The 20,064-nt window shown below is 34.5% G+C and overlaps 1 protein-coding gene across 1 annotated transcript in view; it reads right to left on the reverse strand.

The window, feature by feature from the left end:
• The window catches only part of BMT2 (base methyltransferase of 25S rRNA 2 homolog), an 87,437-nt gene that overhangs the window by 12,173 nt on the left and 55,200 nt on the right, over positions 1-20,064 (reverse strand). The window contains exon 4 of the mRNA XM_003982969.6: positions 2,722-2,836. Coding sequence (XP_003983018.1) covers positions 2,722-2,836 — 115 coding nt within the window. The remainder of the gene's footprint in view (positions 1-2,721; positions 2,837-20,064) is intronic.

Here is a 20,064-nt window from a genome sequence, read left to right on the forward strand (position 1 = left end):
GCTAATAATCTTCCTTCACAGTAAGACTGAGCTCCTGGGTCTGATGCCTCTTGCTGTGCCCTAGGGGTGACAGCTGTTTAGGAACTTTCCTCATTGATAACAGTTCTGTGGGACCCATGAGTGTTAAGTTTCACTGGCCACCAGAGCCAGGTGATACAGAGATTTACTCTGACAGTAGTCACAAAAACTGAGGTGCCAGACAGGGAGTATGAGCTCCTTTCTGGGTGATATGGACTATACTATTACATTGCCATGGTACAAGGAACACATGATCCCTTAGCCTACAGAGCCAAGAGGAGATCAAGAGGGCAGAGTATGATAGTATCTATCTCTAGAAGTTACATTTGGTATTTAAAGTATGTTCTGTGTCTCTAAACTTTTTGTACATACAGGATACAGTCATACTGAGCCTATTTTAATGTCCTTGTTTCCTAATTTTAACATCTCTGTCAGTTCAGGGTTGGTCTCTGTTGATTTATCTCCTCACCATGGGTCCTATGGCTGCCTATTTCTTTATTGGATGTCCAACATGGTGGATTTTTACCTTTCTGGGTGCTAGATGGCATTGTACTGCTATAAATATTCTTGAGCTTTGTTCTGGGATGCAGTTAAATTACCTGGAAACACTTTGACCCTTTGGGGTCTTTTATGATTTGTTAGGTGGGACTAGACCATTATTCAGTCTAAAGCTAATTATTTCCTGGTACTCAGGCAAGACTCTTCTTTGTACTCTACCCAATGCACTGTGATTTTTTAGGTTTCCAGTGTGGCTGATGGAAACAGGTACTATTTCCACCCTATGTGAGTGCCAGGCACTAAAACCTCTACCCTTTTCGAGTGGTACTTAACGTCTCTTGTAGTTTTCTCATTCATGTCATATACTGATCAGTACTCAGCTGAGAACTCAAGGAGGACTCTTGGCCCTCCAGGTCTCTGGAGTTTTCCCTCTGTGCAGCTCTCATATAATTGGTACTCTTTCCTATGAACCCTAGCTGCCTTATTCTCCCCAGGACTCTCAGCTCTGTCTCCACAACTCAGGGAAACATTTGGGCCCTGCTTGGGATTCCTTCTCTGGGTCATGTCCTAGAAACTCTAAAGGCCAAATGATGGTACAATAGTAGGGCTCAAATCATTTATTTTTGTCTCTCACTGATCATTGTCCTTTATTACCTGATATCAAATGACTTGTAAATTATTGTGTGTATTTTGTCCACTTTGTGTTGTTTGAGGTAGGTTACTCCATCTTGACTGGAAGTAAAAGGCCCTTCATCTTAAAATTAGTTACAGCATTCTGGACCTGTGGAAGCCTGATGCTACCACTGAACTTCTGTATAGTTAGTTCTTTTGCCTACCCAAGTGACTTTACAGTTGAAAGTTTATAGCCCTATCTATAAACAAATTTAGTATTTAAGCCCAAGGTTTAGAGCAAATGGGTCCCTAAAGGACATCTCTAATGTGTGTCTTGACGAAAGAAGAAAATCCATGTACAAAGCCCAATATATTTTAACAGTATAGCTCCTGAAGGCACAGGAATTCTCTGCAGTGATAAGCTAAGAACAGCTGTTTTACCATAAAGCAAACATTTGTCCACCTTTCAGAAGTAGAGATAATGGTAAGTTTTATTAGCATTTCTTCATTAAAAATTCAAGAAAAAAATCAAAGTTGAATCTCCATGCAGGAACTTTTCAATAATAATGGCAACCATCTAGCACTCACTTAGGTAACAGGCACTGTGCTAGGTGTTTTAAATACTTCTTCTCAAGTACATATGGTGCTATGAAATGTGCTCCATCACTAACTCCACCATACAGATGAGGAAACAGGCTCAGGGATGGAACCCCAGGTTGAACATAAGATTCCATTATTTTGTTCAAGAAGTATTTAATGAGTACTTCATGTACTAGGCATTCCTAGGTGCTAGGCATATAGCAGACTGAAAACCAATCCCTAACCCAGTTTACACTGTAACACATACTCTCTTTAAAACATTAAAAATGCAATTTGTGGGGCACGTGGGTGGCTCAGTTGGTTAAGCTTCCGAGTTTGGCTCAGGGCATGATCTTATGCTCTGTGAGTTTGAGCCCCAGGTCGGGCGCTGTGTTGACAGCTCAGAGCTTGGAGCCTATTTCAGATTCTGTGTGTCTCTCTCTGCCCCTCCCTAGCTCTGTCAAAAATAAACATTAAGACTTTTTTTTTTAAATTCAATTTGTCAATTTTTGGTGTGTAATGCTTTATCAAAAGTAAAATGGCAAACTTATGTCATGAAGAAAAAAAAATCTATTTTAAAAGTAGAGAAAACAACTTAACTAGTTTCATCTATGTACAAATAGCTGCAATTTAATAAAGTTTTGATGGTCTCCAAAGTCCTTGCTCTGGACATTATTCCATAATGGCTCCATATCACAGTACACTTCAAAAAAGGATAAATACAAAAAGCCCAAACCTTATAGCTACCTGGAAATCTTTGCAATTTATTAGTCTCTTGATTACAAAAATAGACAACCAAGAAACAAAATAAAAGCCAGTATTATTTTAACCAGTACCATATTTGTCAACTAAATGCTCAAAAATTTTCATGGAATACGAATTTGCTTTTGACTAAAAATTTATCAACTTGTGCATAGGAAACATACTTGCTATTTCACTAAAGACATTGCTTTTTTCTTGGTAAGTATATGCGTAAGATCTTCAAGTCTCAAAACAAAATAGAACTATGCATACCTCTACAGCAGGTACAATATCTATGCCAACAGTTAGAAATTCTTCAAACTTCAGAAATGGGTTAAAGCAGCTGCCAACATCAAGTAATCTGATCTTTCCTGAGGTCTGTAGCAACCTAAAAATAGATTATTTTCAGTTTGCCTTTTATAGGATAAAACCAAATATAAGAAAAAAATTCAAACATTTGAGAAAAAGATAAGGTAAATCATTGACTAAGTTTTTGGTCTCAAGATCCTTTTACACATTTAAACATAACTGAGGACCTACAGACCTTTTGTACATGTGGGATGTAGGTACCAATAATACCATATGAAAACTGAATAGTGAAAAAACAGTTCATTTATTTAACATAAGCAATAGGATTTTGAAAATGTATATTATACTCCTTAAATGAAAAATCTAGATTAGAAAGATAATAAAAAATGAAGAGATGTTTCACATTTTTTCAAGTCTCTTTAATGCCTGACATAATAGAAGAAAGATGAATTCTCATATGGGCTTTTGTGTTCAGGCTGTTGTAACATCACACACCCTATAGTTTGGAAAACCCTACTTTATACTCATGAGAGAAAGAATAAAGTTAGTATTATTGTAAAAATAATTTTTCACCCACAGAAATCCTCAAGTGTCTAAAATCCCGAGACCACTCTTTGAAAATTGTCCTTACAGATAAAGAATGCCTTCACAAATCAAATCTCATTAGTCAATAATAATATCCTTGGACTTCAGTTTGTTTCTGTAAATTATAAGAGATCAAAGAGGAAATCACAAATCATATTTTTTGAAGGAAAAATTTTAATTGTGTGCTCATGCCCAAAAAATGGTAGAAAAAGAAGGTAAACGAAATCAGAAATAACTATGATACTCATTGCAGGCAACCAACTTTATAACAATCTATGTAGCAGCAATTAAGAATAAAGAAAACAGTGGATTTTTTATTGGACCCAAGCCCACACTCCTAGTGTTCAGACAGTAAAGCAATAATAAAATTAAGCGGGAGACAATATGCCATTTCCAGTGATAATACAACTTCCTTTACAAGATTTATGAGAACATACTGGAAAAATAAAATATAGGAGAATAATTGGGTAAAAATAGAATCTTGGTTTGAAATGTAAGGGTAGAGAAAACCTGTACAGGTTCTCTTCCTGACATTTGGCTACCATTTTCCTTTGGATCCACTGGGAGACATTAAACTATTGACAGAAGGTTAAGCTGAAAAAGGTACTAGAAGTCAAAGTAACAAGGTCGACTTTTTTTTTCCAGAAAAGGAATGCAAGAACTAGGGATTACATTTTTTTACCAAGAGCTTCATGTCCTAACATTTTATAGAAATGACCATACTCACCATTTCACAGAGTACATGGCAGTGTATAGCAACATAAAAACAATATGAACTAATTAAAATATTTTTGTCAATAAATTTTAAAAACTCATGTGAAGAAGAGCTATAAGGGTCTAAGGTTATAATAGGAAGTTAACTGAAGAGGCCCTTCATTTTCTGTATCTGTAGAAAAACTCAATACTTCTGACAATGACATCCAGATGAATGTTAGTTCTTGAAAGGAATAGCTAGCAACTCCACCAGTTAAAAGAACTGCTCATAGGGCTCAAGAGGTTAATTTCATGTACTACAGCCACTCAGGAAACAAATTAGTATGTAGTTTGGGTGATGCATAGAACAAAAAATGTGTAAAGTTGAGAATTCAGTTTGGTAATACTTGAAATAGTGCAATACATTAGGTTTAAGGAAGTAAGGCCAGTAAACTCCTGTGGCACAGGTTCCAAGCTGCTAAACAGAGCAAAAGATCCAGTAGATAGTGGCCACAGAAATACCTGGTATTTAGCTGACGTTTGTTGCTAAATTGATAAAAACTTGAATACCCAAATCATAACAAGTTAGAATAAATGAAAATCTAGAACCATAGTAACATTATATATACAGTATTAGATAACCCTAGCCTCAAGATTATAGGGACTAAGAACAAGAGTTCTGGAATCAGAGAGATTAAGATCAAAACCAGATTCTGCCCTTGACATGTGTAATATGGGGACACACTAATGGGGTACCCACACTAATGAGTTATTTCCAAGATTAAATGAGATCACACATTTGTAATACTTGACCAATATTTGCCACATGGCAAGTGCTCAAAAAGTGGTAAATATTGTTAGCTGTTAATGCCACAGATGGAATTTTTTGTGGCTCATCCACTAGTGATCTTCCTGAACATAGTAAAAGTAGAATTTTCCTCATATTAAATTATATAATAGTTGGTTCTGGTAAACTGGATAGCAAAACATTTCTGATAGTCTCTTAAAAAGTGCTTCTTGTAAATTAAATTTTCTATCTGGATGGAGTATTCTAAATCATTCAAGTTAATTCAACATTATGATAACCACCACCAATAGCAGTACCATGGTCTTATTAATTATCAGTACGCTCTAAGTTCATTTCAAATTCTTTGGTTTAGCTCCTTAATTTTTTATTTGCATCAAGCATATTTACAGTTTAAATAATCACAAAGTCAACATCCAAGTAATTACCATCCAGGTCAAGAAATAAAACATTGCCTACACCCTGGAAGCATGACACTCCCTGATGACATCCCTCAGCCCTTCATGTAATGGTAGCCACTATGTTGATTTTCATGGTAATCATACTCTTCATTTTCTTTTACAGTCTTAACCTATGGCCACATGCCTAAATAATATAGTTTTGTACTACACATTTGCTTATGTGACATTCTTCTTTCTTGCATAAATGTTTTTAAAAGTTTCATGCTTCATTGCTCGTTACATAAAGGAGGTCCATACTGTGACATGTGGTAATTAAAATGTTAGAGGTTAAAGACTGAGAAAAGAAGCAAGAGAGAAACAAAAAGTTATATATAATGGAAACCCCATAAGGCAATCCTTATATTCAAAGAACTGAAAGGAAAAAACCTGCAATGAAGAATACTCTTTTCCAGCATGATTATCATTCAAAATTGAAGGAGAAAGAAAGTCTCCCAAACAAAAGTTAAAGGAGTTTATCACCACTAAACTAGCCTTATAAGAAATGTTAAAGGGAATACTTTAAATGGAAAAGAAGAGGCCATAAGAAGAAAATTATCAATAAAAATATGTAAAATATGGCAACATATATATAAAATGTGGTGGGGGGTAGTAAAAAGTTCTTTTAAAATGTGTTCTAACTTAAGTGACCATTAACTTAAGACTGTTAAACACTTAGGATGCTTTATATGAACCTTACAGTAACCACAAACCCAAAATCTATGATAGTTACACAAAAAATAAAGGGAAAAAAATCAAGAATACTACAGAAAGTCTTCAGTCACAAATAGACCAAGAGAAGAAGAAGGGAACAGACAGAACTAGAAATACCAGGAAAAAATTAACTAAATGACAATAAGGAGACACCTATCAATAATAATTACTTTAAATGTAAATGGTCTAAATGCATCAACTGAAAGATAAAGGATGGTGGAATGGAGAAAAAACAACATGTATCTATACGCTGCCCTCAGGAGACTCACTTTAGATTTACACACAGACTAAAAGTGAAAGGATGAGAAGAGAAATTCCATGCAAACGGAAGCAAGGTTGGGGGGGGGGGGAAGGCCATGGTACCAATACTTGTATTAGACAAAGTGGACCTTAAAACAGAGACTAACAAAACACAAAGGTACTATCTAATGATAAAGGGGTCAATCCAACAACTGGATGTAGCAATTGTAATTATCTATGCTCTCAACATTGGAGGACCTAAAGACATAAAGCAAATATGAAGATATAAATGGAAAAACTGAGAATAATATAGTAACAATAGGACTTTAACACCCTACCTACACCAATGGATACATCAAACAGGCAGAAAATCAACAAAAAAAACCCTCTTTGAGTAACACACGAGACCAAATGAACTTAACAGATAAACACAGACCACTTCATCTAAAAACAACAGAATAATCATTCTTTTCAAGTATACAGGAAACATTCTCCAGGACAGATCATGTGTTGGGCCATAATGCAAGTCTCAATAAATTTAACATTGAAATCATATCATGCATCTTTTGTGACCACAAAGGTATGAAACTAGAAATCAATCACAAGAAAAAAACTGGAAAAAAAAAAACCCAAGTGGAGATTAAACAACATGCTACTAAACAGCCAATGAGTTGATAAAGAAATCAAAGGTATATGGAGCAAAATGAAAACAAGAATACAATGGTTCATAATCTGGATACAGGGAAAGCAGTTCTAAAAGGACATTTAGAGTGACACAGGTATACCACAAGAAACAATCTAATCTTTTACCTAAAGAAACTAGAAAAAGAAAAAAGGCCAAGGTTAGTAAAAGGAAGGAAATAATAAAGATTGGAGCAGAAATAAATTAAAGAGACCCAACAAAAGAAAACGTCAATAAAACCAAGAGGTGATTCTTTGAAAAGATAAATGAAGTTGATAAACCTTCAGACAGACTTACCAGGAAAAAGAGGATTCAAATAAATCAGAAATGAAAGAGAACCAAAAGACAATATTAGGAAAATTATATGTCAAAAACTGGACAACTTACAAAAAAAATGGATAAATTCCTAGAAATACACAATCTTCCAAAATTGAATCAGCAAGACATAGAAAATCTGAATACATTAATTGCTAGTAACAACATTCAGTCAGCAAAAAAAAAAAAAAAAAACCTCCCAATAAACAAAAGTCAAGGACTATGTGGATTCACAAGTGAAGTAAGTCTACCATTATTTGAAGAAAAATTAATATCTATCTATTCCTCTTCAAGTAGTCCAAAAACCTGATGAGGAAGAAAGATTCCCAAATTCATTCTACAAGGCCAGAATTACCAAAGACACTACAAAAACAGAAAACTATAGGCCAACATTCTTGATAAACAGCTGCAAATATCCTTAACAGAATATTAGCAAATCTTTGCATTCAACAATCCATTAAAAGGATCATTCACCATGATCAAGTGGGAAGTACTCCAGGGATGCAAGGATGCTCCAATGTCAGCAAATCAACATGATACAGAGCATCAACAAAAAGGATAAAAATCTTATCTCAATAGATGCAGAAAAAGCATCTGACAAAATTCAACACCTGTTAGTGATAAAAACTCTCAAAAAAGTCAGTTTAGAGGGAAAAACCTCAACATAATAAAGGTCACATATGAAAAACCCAGAGCTAACATCATATTCAATGGTAGAAAAAATGAAAGCCTTTCCTCTAAGATCAAGAAGGAGACAAGGATGTCCACTCTCACCACTTTTATTCAACATAGTACTGGAAGTCCCAGCCACGGCAATCACACAGGGAAAAGAAATAAAAAGCATCCAAATTGGTAAGGAAGAAGCAAAACTCTCATTATTTGCAGATGACATGACAGTATAAATAAAAAACCCTGAATACTATACCAAAGAACTACTAAAATAAATGAATTCAGTAAAGTTTCAGGATACAAAATTAATACACAGAAATTGGTTATGTTTCTTACACTATTAATAAAATAGCAGAAAAACTATCCCATTTACCATCACAACAAAAACTATAAAATACCTAGAAATAAACTTAACCAAGTAGGGGAAAGACCTGTCTTCTGAAAACTATAAAACAATGATGAAAGAAACTGAAGATAAAACAGATCAATGGAAAGATACTCCATAACCATGGAAGAATACTGCTAAAACATCCATACTACCCAAAGCAATCCCAAATTCAGTGCAACCCCTATCAAAATACTAAAAGCATTTTTCAAACTAGAACAAAAAATACTAAATTTGTATGGAACCACAAAAAACCCTGAATCACCAAAACAATCTTGAGAAGGAAGAAAAAGCTGAAGGTATCATAATCCCAGATTTCAAGATATACTACAAAGCTGTAGTAATCAAACAGTATGCTACTGGCACAAAATCAGACAATAGATCAATGTAAGAAAAAAGAGTTCAGAAATCAACTCACCCTGAGCCTAAATGGTCAATTAATCTACAACAAAGCAAAAAATATACAATGGAAAAAGACCATCTCATTAAGAAATGTTTGGAAAACTAGACAGCTACATGCAAAAGAATAGAACTGGACAACTTTCTTACACCATACACAAAAATAAACTCAAAATTAATTAAAGACTAAAATGTGAGACATGAAACCATAAAACTCTCCAAAGGAAACCTGGCCAGTAAACTCTTTAACATTGGTCCAAGCAATATTTTTGTAGATACATCTCCTCAAGCATACAACTCAACACCAAAAAACAAATAATCCAATTAAAAAATGGGCAGAGGATCTGAAGAGACATTTTTCCAAAGAAGACATACAGATGACTAAAAGACATCTGGAAGATGCTCAACATCACTAATTAGAGAAATGCAAATCAAAACCACAGTGAGCTATTATTAACACCTGTCAAAATGGCTAGAATCAAAAAAACAAGAAATAACAAGTGTTGGCAAGGATGTGGAGAAAAAAGGAATCCTTGTGCATTGCTGGTGGGAATGCAGACTGGTGTAGCCTTGTGGAAAACAGTAAGGAAATTCCTCAAAAAATTAAAAATAGAGCTACCATATGATCCAGTAGTTCCACTGCTGAGTATTTACCCAAATATGAAAATAATTTTTTGAAAAGAAAAATGCACCCCTATGTTTATTGCAGCATTATGTACAGTAGCCAAAATACGGAAGCAACCCGTTTCCCGTTTCCATTGGTAGATAAATGGATAAAGATGTGGCATGTATACACACACACACACACACACACACACACACACACACACACACACACACAGGAATATTACTCAGCCATAAAAAAGATTGAAACCTTGCCATTTGTGACACTATGGAAGGACCCGGAGGGTATTAAGCTAAGTGAAGTAAGCCAGACAGAGAAGGATGAATTCCACATGATTTCACTTATATGTGGAATCTAAAAAGCAAATGAATAAACAAAAACAGAAATGGACCCATAAATACAGAGAGCAAACTGATGGTTGCCAGAGAAGGCAGGGGGAATGGGTAAAATGACTGAAATGGCAGTGGGGATACAGAGGCTTCCAGTTATGGAATGAATAAGTCACAGGGATAAGAAGCTATAGCATGGGGAATACAGTCAATGGTATTGTGATAGCATTGCATGGTGACAGATGGTAGGCATATTTGCGATCATAGCATAAGGTATAAAGTTGTCAGATCACTATGCTATACACCTGAAACTAAAGTAACACTGTGTGTCAGGTATATTTAAAAAAAAAAGAATATACTCTAAAATTTCCAACATTTTAAAAAATTTATTTTATTTTTTTTATTTCACACAGAGAGAGAGCCCGAGAGTGGGGGAGGGGGCAGAGGGGAGAGGGAGAGAGACAGAGAGACAGAGAGAGATAGAGAGAGAGAGACAGAGAGAGGGAGAGAGAGAATCTTTTTTTTTTTTTTTTTAAGTTTATTCTCAAGTTAGTTAACATACAGTGTAGTCTTGGCTTCAGGAGTAGAATCCAGTGATTCATCATTTACATGTAACACCCAGGACTCATCCCAAAAAGTGTCCTCCTTAATGCTTATCACCCATTTTCCCCACCCCCCCATTCCCATCAGCCCTCAGTTTATTCTTTGTATTTAACAGTCTCTTATTGCCTCCAGAGAGAGAGAGAGAGAGAGAGAGAGAGGGAGAGAGGGAGAGAGAGAGGGAGAGAGGGAGAGAGAGAGAGAGAGAGGGAGAGAGAGAGAGAGGGAGAGAAAGGGAGAATATCTTAAAGCAGGCTCCACACTCAGTGCAGAGTCTGAGGCAGGGCTCAATCCCATGACCCTGGGATCATGATCCAAGCAGAAATCGAGTCAGACGCTCAACCCACTGAGCCACCCAGGCACCCCTCAACATTTGTTTTTAAAGTTTATTTTGAGAGTGTGCAGGTATGCACGAGCAGGGGAGGGACAGAGAGAGAGAGGGAGAGAGAGAATCCCAAGCAGGCTCGGAACTGACACTCGGCTCAATCCCATAAACTGCAAGATCATGGGCTGAGCCACTCAGGCTCCCCTACTTAGTTTTTACTTTGAACTGTTTATTTTTCTTATATTACATATGAAGATTTTTGAGCAAAGGTATTTATTTTTGCTTCTGTCCAGCAACCAGGTGTACCACCAGTGTAGGGCCACCTTCAATTAAATAAATTTAGGGTCTGAAGATTTTTGGATTACCCTAGGGATGTAAATTTGGACTATGAGTATGCTTTGGAGGGATGTCCTGTAGTTTCAACTTGCTGGGGCCTGTCACACTCTGGGCGAATGGAGTAGATTTACTCTGGATCACCCTTAAACTGAGAAAGCAGCTATTTGGAGCTTCAACTGTATCACTGGAGCATGAAAACCAAAGTTTAAGTTTGCCAGTTTGGACAAACACTCTCAGGACAAAGGCAACGTTGAGCTCTATAACTTCTGGGTTCCTGTCAGAATTAGCATTTTGGCTTTATTAGTTCTTTGACATTTTTAAGATTTACCCAACATGTAAAAAAAAAAAATGTTTCCAAGGTTGAGAGATTAATTACAATATCCAGGTAGCCATACTCTATAACTTTTAAAGTAGAATATACGAACAGATAAAATTAGTGTAAGTGGTTGGCATAAAATCAGCTTGTGAGAGCCAACAGTTATAAAAGATATTTCAATGAACACAAGTAGTATTTCATTATTATTAATGGATATGACAGTACTATAATATGTGAAACCATCAGGTGTGCTAAGGGCAAAAGTAGGCTCTGAATAATCTATTAAATGACTGAAGTTTCTTCACCAAAAAAGGCTAGACAGCCAACCTTAAGTGATCTTAACTGACAGACTTTACTTACTTATATGTTAGTATGTACAATACATATAATATGGGAACTTCAGAATCAATTGTTCCTTAAATAATTAAAATATATTAAATAAAAAAACTACACTATTGTGCTAGCTGTAATAACACAAGTTGTAAGAACTCCCTGGAAATGCATGCTTATTGTTACTAAATAATGTTTTCAAATAAATATTAACTTCTCTACAAAAAAATATTTATGAATTTAACATTATTTATGTTGAATTTCAGTGACTATTCAAATAATCCAATTATTGAATGAATATGAGTTTTGAAAGGAAGAATCTAACCTCACACAACCCTGTGTAGTTTCTTTCTCTAAGTCAGAGATTCTAAAATACTTTCTGGATCATAAATCCCTTTAGCAATCTGGTGAAGTATATGGATACCTTTTCAAAATAATGCCTTAAATAAATAAAATAAACTGAAATACAAAGGAATACAATAAAATTACACACTGAAACATGTTTATCCAAATACTTAAAAGACTGATATAGTAACATGTTTCTTAAGTAAAATTAAATAATGAGGATGTAGCAGTGAATCTAATAACTATGGTAACTTTAAAGTAATGAGAATCAATATTCTGAGGTATATATGGTAACTGTAACACCCAAATCTTTAATTTTTATGAGTGAAAATGTCATATGGGTTTAGCTGCCCATATTAATAGAAGAAAACTACTAAATTTTAATTATAAGTGACTGAAAATAAAGACGAATTTTTTTCTCATTCAAGTCCAATTATCCTTCTGAATTCTACTTAGGGACTACATAAACCCACCTAAGGGTTAAGTGTGAAATAAATTAAGCCTGGAAAGGTTCATTTCATTTATCAGATGACACACTGAAAGAAAATTATTTTGAAGGGGTGGAGTACTTCCTTTCTAGAAAATGCATAGTGATTATGAGCTAAATTTGTAACTCCCATCTAACAAGTATACAGGAATTCTCAGTAGGTTAACCTTGCCTACACTTCCACATTATTCCTTATTCATTTGATTTACCTCAATCATTCTTTCATATTTTAAAAACTATCTGTTGTACATTTTTGTAAGGCACTATCCTTTTTGGATTATGGGCATTCTAGAAATGTTCTGCAAACACAATAGTTAAAACACCAAAAACAGATAAATGACAGATTTGCAGTTTTCTCTTAAATCACTAATTAAAATTTTACCAAGAGAAACAGACAATTCTTCCATGTTAATAGTATGTATAGCTACCCCTGTTCTAAGAATTACCCTTAATAAATTCTTATGGGATCACTAATCACATGGTCCAAAATAAATCAATCTTTCAAGCACTACTTTTACATCAGGTAATTTTTATTGATAAAGACTAAATACTGATATCCCTATTTCTGATACCACTATATCTGAAGCACCAATACTTCCAAATTCAACAACAAGCATTATTACTAGGTTGGCAAATTTTCATAGTATAAATTTATTTGGAGGAAAGCCCCTTTTGTTTCCAAGTTAAGTGGTGGTTAATGTGGTGGTTAAATATCTAGAATTTGAAAAATTGGCCTAACCAAAGAAAGAATAAGTCACTTAACAAAAGAAATACTTAAACAATATAACAAGATAACAAGATTTTATTTTATTTTTTTCTGTATTTACCAATGGAATTACTCTCCCTCACTGAAGCTGAAGGATCTGGAAATTCCAGTATCTTAGCATCCAAACTATACTTTAGGGTACCTTTTATTCACAGAATATAAAAAATAAAACAGAACAATTTTGCCAGATGATTATGTTCTAATTTTTGATGTGAAAATATGGGGATTGTCAACCTAAAACCTCAAGTTTTAAAATCAGACAATAAATTTTGGAATGCAATTTAAAAAAGTTTATATTAAACAGCCATAATCATAAATACATTGTGAAGACCATTTAATATTAATTTAAAAATTTAAAATTACTTAAGAGATTGCAAAACTTTCACACACACACAAAAGCCAAGGACCTTTGGTTTCATTTAAAAAACAGCTTTAAATGTTTACACATCTATAATATGACAAACTTTTAATAAATACCTATTGTACCAGTGTGCCTCTGGTTAAGAACATGAGATAACAAGTTGAGTAAGAGCCAAGGAATTCAGTGCAATGAAGAAGACACATGCAAATATATAGCAAAATATAATGCAACAACTGCATTCTAGAGGAGTGTACAAATGTTATAAAAGTGAAAGAACACTGGTGAAAAAGAAGGGGAAACCCTGCTGGGACCTGCAGGATGAACAGACTTCTCTCAGGAGAAAATGGGGACAGAGTAGAGAATAAGTAAAAGGATGGGTGACTGTCATCCTACTCAGAAAGTATGGCAAATACAAAGGTTTTTTTTTTTTTTTTTTTTTTTTTTTGAGAGAGAGCGTGCACAAGCAGTGGAGGGGCAGAGAGAGAGGGGGGAACACAGAATCTGAAGCAGGCTCCAGACTCTGAGCAACCAGTGCAGAGTCTGACATGGAGCTTGAACCCACCAACTGTGAGATCATGACCTGAGCCAAAGGCAGACACTTGACTGAGCCACCCAGGCACCCCTGGTATGTTTCTAAGTAAGTACAGATTTTCCACAGAATCTCAAATTCAAAGTGCCTGTAGAAATGTCTTCTGATTTCATTGTATTTAGTTCTCTTTTTAAGTCCACAGTGTTAACTTTTGTTTCTTATGCTTTTAACACTGTTTTAAAACTCACTTTGTTTTTAAAAATAAGCAAACAAAAAAAATAAGCCTCTTATCACATTTCATAGAAAAAGATAAGAAATATCTGAAATGGCTCTTTCCTAGATTTATCCAAGACTTAAAAATTAAATACCACCTCCATGAATAAGCACATATATGTATATGGCAGTATTTTTCAAACTGATATATGTTTTAATATAGCAATCACTGTATTGTTTACCCAAACAGAGAAGTTACTAATAACAGCACATTCCATATTGTATTGTATAAAAATTACATGAATTAACTACACATCATAGATGAAGACAAAGAATAAAGAGGTAACATTATCACTAGAGGAACAAATGGTAGACTAGAGGAAACACAAGAAGGAATCAGCAACTTGGAGAAAAGAGTCATGGAAAACAAGCTGAAAAGGACAGAGAAAAAAAATAATAAAAAAAGGAGAAAGACTCAGGGAACTAAGCAACACCATCAAACATAATAACATTTGCATTACAGGGATCCCAGAAGGAGAAAAAAAAGAGAAAAGGGGGCAGAAAATTTATTTGAAAAACTAGTAACTAAAAACTTCCTGAAACTGGTTAAAGGAAACAGAAATCCAGTCTAGGAGGCACAGAAAGCCCCCAATAAAATCAACTCAGGGAGGTGGTCCATATCAAGACACATGGTAATTAAAATGGGAGAAAGCAGTGATAAAGAGAGAATTTTAAAAGCAGCAAGAGAAAAAAAAAAAAAAACAAAAAAAAAACCCCAAACAGCTACATACAAGGGAAACTGCTTAAGGCTGTCAGCTCATTTTTCAGCAGAAACTTTGAAGGCCCGAAGGAGCAATGATATACTCAGAGTGCTGAAAGGAAAAAAACCTGCAGCCAACAATACTCTAATACTCTATCCAGCAAGACTTTCATTCAGAATGGAAGGAGAGATGGAGTTTCCTAGACAGACAAATATTTAAGGAGTTCATGACCACTACACCAGCCCTACACGTGTTAAAGAGGACTTTCTGAGTGGAAAGGAAACACTATAAGTAGAAGTAAGAAAAGTTAAGAAGCATGAAAGCAATACAAATAAGTATATTTTTAAAGTGTTTTTTCTTTTCTTTTTTAATAGTTTCATTTATTTTTGAGAGAGAGCATGAGTAGGGGAGGGGTAGAGAGGGAGACACAGAATCCAAGCAGGCTCCAGGCTCTAAGCTGTCAGCACAGAGCCCGACACAGAGGTCAAACTCGTGAACCGTGAGATGAAGACCTGAGCCAAAGTCAGATGCTTACTGACCGAGCCACAGGCACCCTTAAAGTGTTTTTTCCTTAAGTTTATTTATTGAGAGTGAGGGAACAAACACATGCAAGTGGGGAAGGGCAGAAAGAGAGAGAGACAGAATCCTAAGCAGGCTCTGCACTGACAGTGATGTGAGGCTCGAACTCATGAATCATGAGATCATGACCTGAGCAGAGATCAAGAGTCAGACTCTTAACTGACTAAGCCATCCAGGTGCCCCCCCCCCCATAAGTTATTATTATTTATAAAAATCAGTCAAGGAATTCACAAAGTAAAAGGATACAAAGTAGGGCACCATATACTTAAAACATATGTGTGAGGGGGTAAGGAAGGAATAGGTTCAAATTTAAGTGACCAACAACTTAATATAGACTGCTGTATGCAGATATTATATATTAACGTAATGTTAAACACAAATCAAAAACAAGTACTAGACAAGGAAGGAATATATCACTAAAGAAAAGCATAAAAAAACAGAAAAGAGCAAGAAGCAGAGAACTACAAAAACAATCATAAAATAGGTAACAAAATGGCGATAAGTACATACCTATCAATAATTACTCTGAATGTAAATGGACTAAATGCTCCAATCAAAAGACAGAGGGTGACAGAATGGATAAAAAAGCAAGACCAATCTATTACTGCTTATAAGAGACCCACTTCAGACCTTAAGACACATGTAGACCAAAGCAAAGGGATGGAAAAGCATTTATCATGCAAATGGAAGTGAAAGAAAGCCAGGGTAGCAGTATCTATATTGGACAAAATAGACTTTAAAACAAAGACTGTAACAAGAGATTACCAAAAAAAAAAAAAAAAAAAAAAAAAAAAAGGAAGAAGAAAGAAGAAAGAAAAGACACTATATAACCAAAGGGAACGATCCAATAAGAAGACATAACAATTGTATATATTTACGCACCCAACACAAAAGCACCCAAATAAATAAAAGCATCTAATAACAAATATAAAGAAAGTAATCAAAAGTAATACAATAATAGTAGGGTACTTTAACACCCCACTTACATCAATGGACAGATCATCCAAACAGAAAATCAATAAGGAAACACTGGCTTTGAATGATACATTGGACTAGAAGGATCTAACAGATATACTCAAAACATTCCATCCTAAAACAGCAGAATACACACTTCAACTGCACATGGAATATTCTCCAGAACAGAGCACACGTTAGGCCACAAAACAAGTCTCAACAAATTCAAAAAGAACTGAAGTCATACCATGTATGTTTTCTGACCACAAGCCATGAAACTAGATATCACAACAAAAAACTCAAGAAAGAATACAAATAGAGAAGTTAAATACCATGCTACTGAACAATGAATGGATTAACCAAAAATTCAAAGAAGAAATAAAAAAATACACAGGTACAAATGAAAATGAAAACACAACACTCCAAAATCTTTGGGATGTAGCAAAAGCTCTCCTGAAAGGGAAATGTATAGCAATACAGGCTTACCTCAAAAAGCAAGAAAAATATCAAACAATCTACCCTTACACCTGAAGGAGCTGGACAGAACAAAACCCAAAACCAGTGAAAGAAAGGAAATAATAAAGATTAGAGCAGAAATAAACAAAATATGAACCAAAAAAAGAATAGATCAATGAAACCAGGACCTGGTTCTTTGGAAACATAAACCTCTGGCCAGATTCATTTAAAAAAAAAAAAAAAAAAAGAAAAGAAAAAAGACTCAAATCAGAAATAAAAAAGAAGAAACAACTACTGACATCACAGAAATACAAACAATTTTAAGATTATAAAAAATTATATGCCAACAAACTGGACAACCTAGAAGAAATGGATCAATTCCTAGAAACATATGACCTCCTAAAACTGAATCACAAAGAAATGGAAAATTTGAACTGATTATCAACAATAAAATTGAATCAGTAAATAAAAAAACACCAACAAACTAAAGTCCAGGATCAGATGGCTTCACAGGTGAATTCTATAAAAGAAGAGTTAATACCTATTATTCTTCTCAAACTACTGCAAAAAAAAATTGAAGAGAAGGAAGCTTCCAAATTCATTCTATGAAGCTGTCATTACCCTGATGCCAAAACCAGATAGAGACATTACAAAAAAGAAAACTATAGGCCAGTATCTCTGATGAGCACAGACACAAAAATCCTTGACAAAATATTAACAAAATGAATCCAACAAAACATTAAAAATCATTCACTATGATCAAGTGGGATTTATTCCTGTGATGCAAGAGTGGTTCAATATTCACAAATCAATCAATAAGATATATCACATCAACAACAGAAAGGGTAAAAAACATATGATTATTTCAATAGATACAGAAAAAACATCTGACAAAGTATAATACTGATTCATGATAAAAACCCTGAACAAAGGGGGATTGGAGGCAACATACCTACACATAATAAAGGCCACCTATGAAAAACCCACAGCAAACACCATACTGAATGGTATGTTCACTTTTATTCAACATACTACTGGAAGTTCTAGCCACAACAATCACACAAGAAAAGGGAATAAAAGGCATCCAAATTGATAAGGAAGAAGTAGAACTTGCACTATTTGCAGATGACATACTATATACAAAAAACCATAAAGACTCCACTAAAAAAACTATTAGAACTGATAAATACAAGGTTGCAGGACATAAAGTCAATGTATAGATATCTGTTGCATTTCTATACACTAATAAAGAAGTAGGAGAAAGAGAAATTAAGAAAACAATCCCATTTACAATTGCACCAAAGATAATAGAGATAAACCTAACCAAGGAGGGGAAAGACCTATACTATGAAAATTATAAAACATAGATGAAAGAAAATTGAAGATGACTCAAAGGGAATTCCATGCTCATGGATTAGAAGAGCAAATGTTGTTTAGATGTCCAACTATCCAAAGCAATCTACATATTTAATGCAATCTCTATTAAAATACCACAGCATTTTTCACAGAACTAGAACAAAGCACCTTAAAATTAAATGAAACCACGAAAACCGCAAATAGCCAAAATAATCTTGAAAAAAAACGGGGGCAAAGCTGGAAGTATCACAATTCCAGACTTCACGTTACATTACAAAGTTGTACTAATCAAAACAGTATGTTACTGGCACAAGCAGATTAATGGAACAGAATAGAAAATCTACAAACAAACCCACAATTATAAGGTTAATTAATGTTTGACAAAGCAGGAAAGAATATCCCATGGGAAAAAGTCTCTTCAGTAAATGGTGTTGGGAAAACTGGACAGCTACATGCAAAAGAATGAAACCAGATCACTTTCTGGTTTCACCATACACTAGATCTGAAACCATAAAAATCCTAGAAAAGAGCACAGGCAGTAATTTCTCTGACATTAGCCATAGCAACTTTTTTCTAGATAGGTCCTCTGAAGCAAGGGAAATAAAAGCAAAAATAAAGTATTAGAACTACATCAAAATAAAAAGCTTCTGCAGAGCAAAGGAAACAAACAACAAAGCTAAAAGGCAATCTATGGAATGGGAGAAGATATTTGCAAATGACATATCCAATAAAGGGTTAGTATCCAAAATATATAAAGAATTTATACAACCCAACACCCAAAAATCAAATAGCCCATTTAAAAATGGGCAGAAGACATGAACAGATGTTTCTCCAAAGAAGACAAAGAAGATGGCCAATGGATACATACAAAGATGCTCAACATCACTTATCATCAGGAAAATGCAAATCAAAACTACAATGAGATACTACCTCACACCTGTCAGAATGGCTAAAATAAAAAATACAAATGTATTGTCAACACAAGTGTTGACAAGGATGTGGAGAAAAAAGAACCTTTGTCACACTGCTGGTAGGAATGCAAACGCAACACCACTGTGGAAAATAGTAGGGAAGTTCTTTAAAAATTAAAAAGCAGAACTACCATATGATCCAGTAATTCCACTGAATATGAAACACTAATTTGAAAAGACCCCTATTTTTATTGCAGCTTTACAACAGCCAACATATGAAAGCAATCAAAGTGTCCATAATAGATAAATGGATAAAGAAGATGTGGTGTATATATACAATATTTCACAGGCAAAAAACAAAAACAATGAAATCTTGCCATTAGTGACAAGATGCACGGATCTAGAGTATAGTGCTCAGCAAAGTAAGTCAGAGAAATACCATATGATTTCACTTCTATGTGGATTTTAAGTAACAAAATGAACAAAGAAAAAAGAAAGCAACACATTCTTTTAACTATACAGAATAAGTTGATGGTTGCCAGCAGGAAGGTGGGTGGGAAGATGAGTGAAATAGGTGAAGGGAATTAAGAGTACACATCATGATGAGCACTGAGTAATGTATCCAAGTGTTGAATAACTACACTATACATCTGAAACTAATATAACACAGTATGTTAACTGTACTTGAGTTAAAAGGAAAAAAAGAAAAAAGAAAAAAAAAGAACAGTATCAAAAGTCTGGTATAATAAAAAAGAATCTGCAAACAGATAACCAACAGAACATCACCTTTACTCATGTTTTACT

This window comes from Felis catus, chromosome A2 (genome assembly GCF_018350175.1).
Source record: "Felis catus isolate Fca126 chromosome A2, F.catus_Fca126_mat1.0, whole genome shotgun sequence".
Lineage (NCBI taxonomy): Eukaryota > Metazoa > Chordata > Mammalia > Carnivora > Felidae > Felis > Felis catus.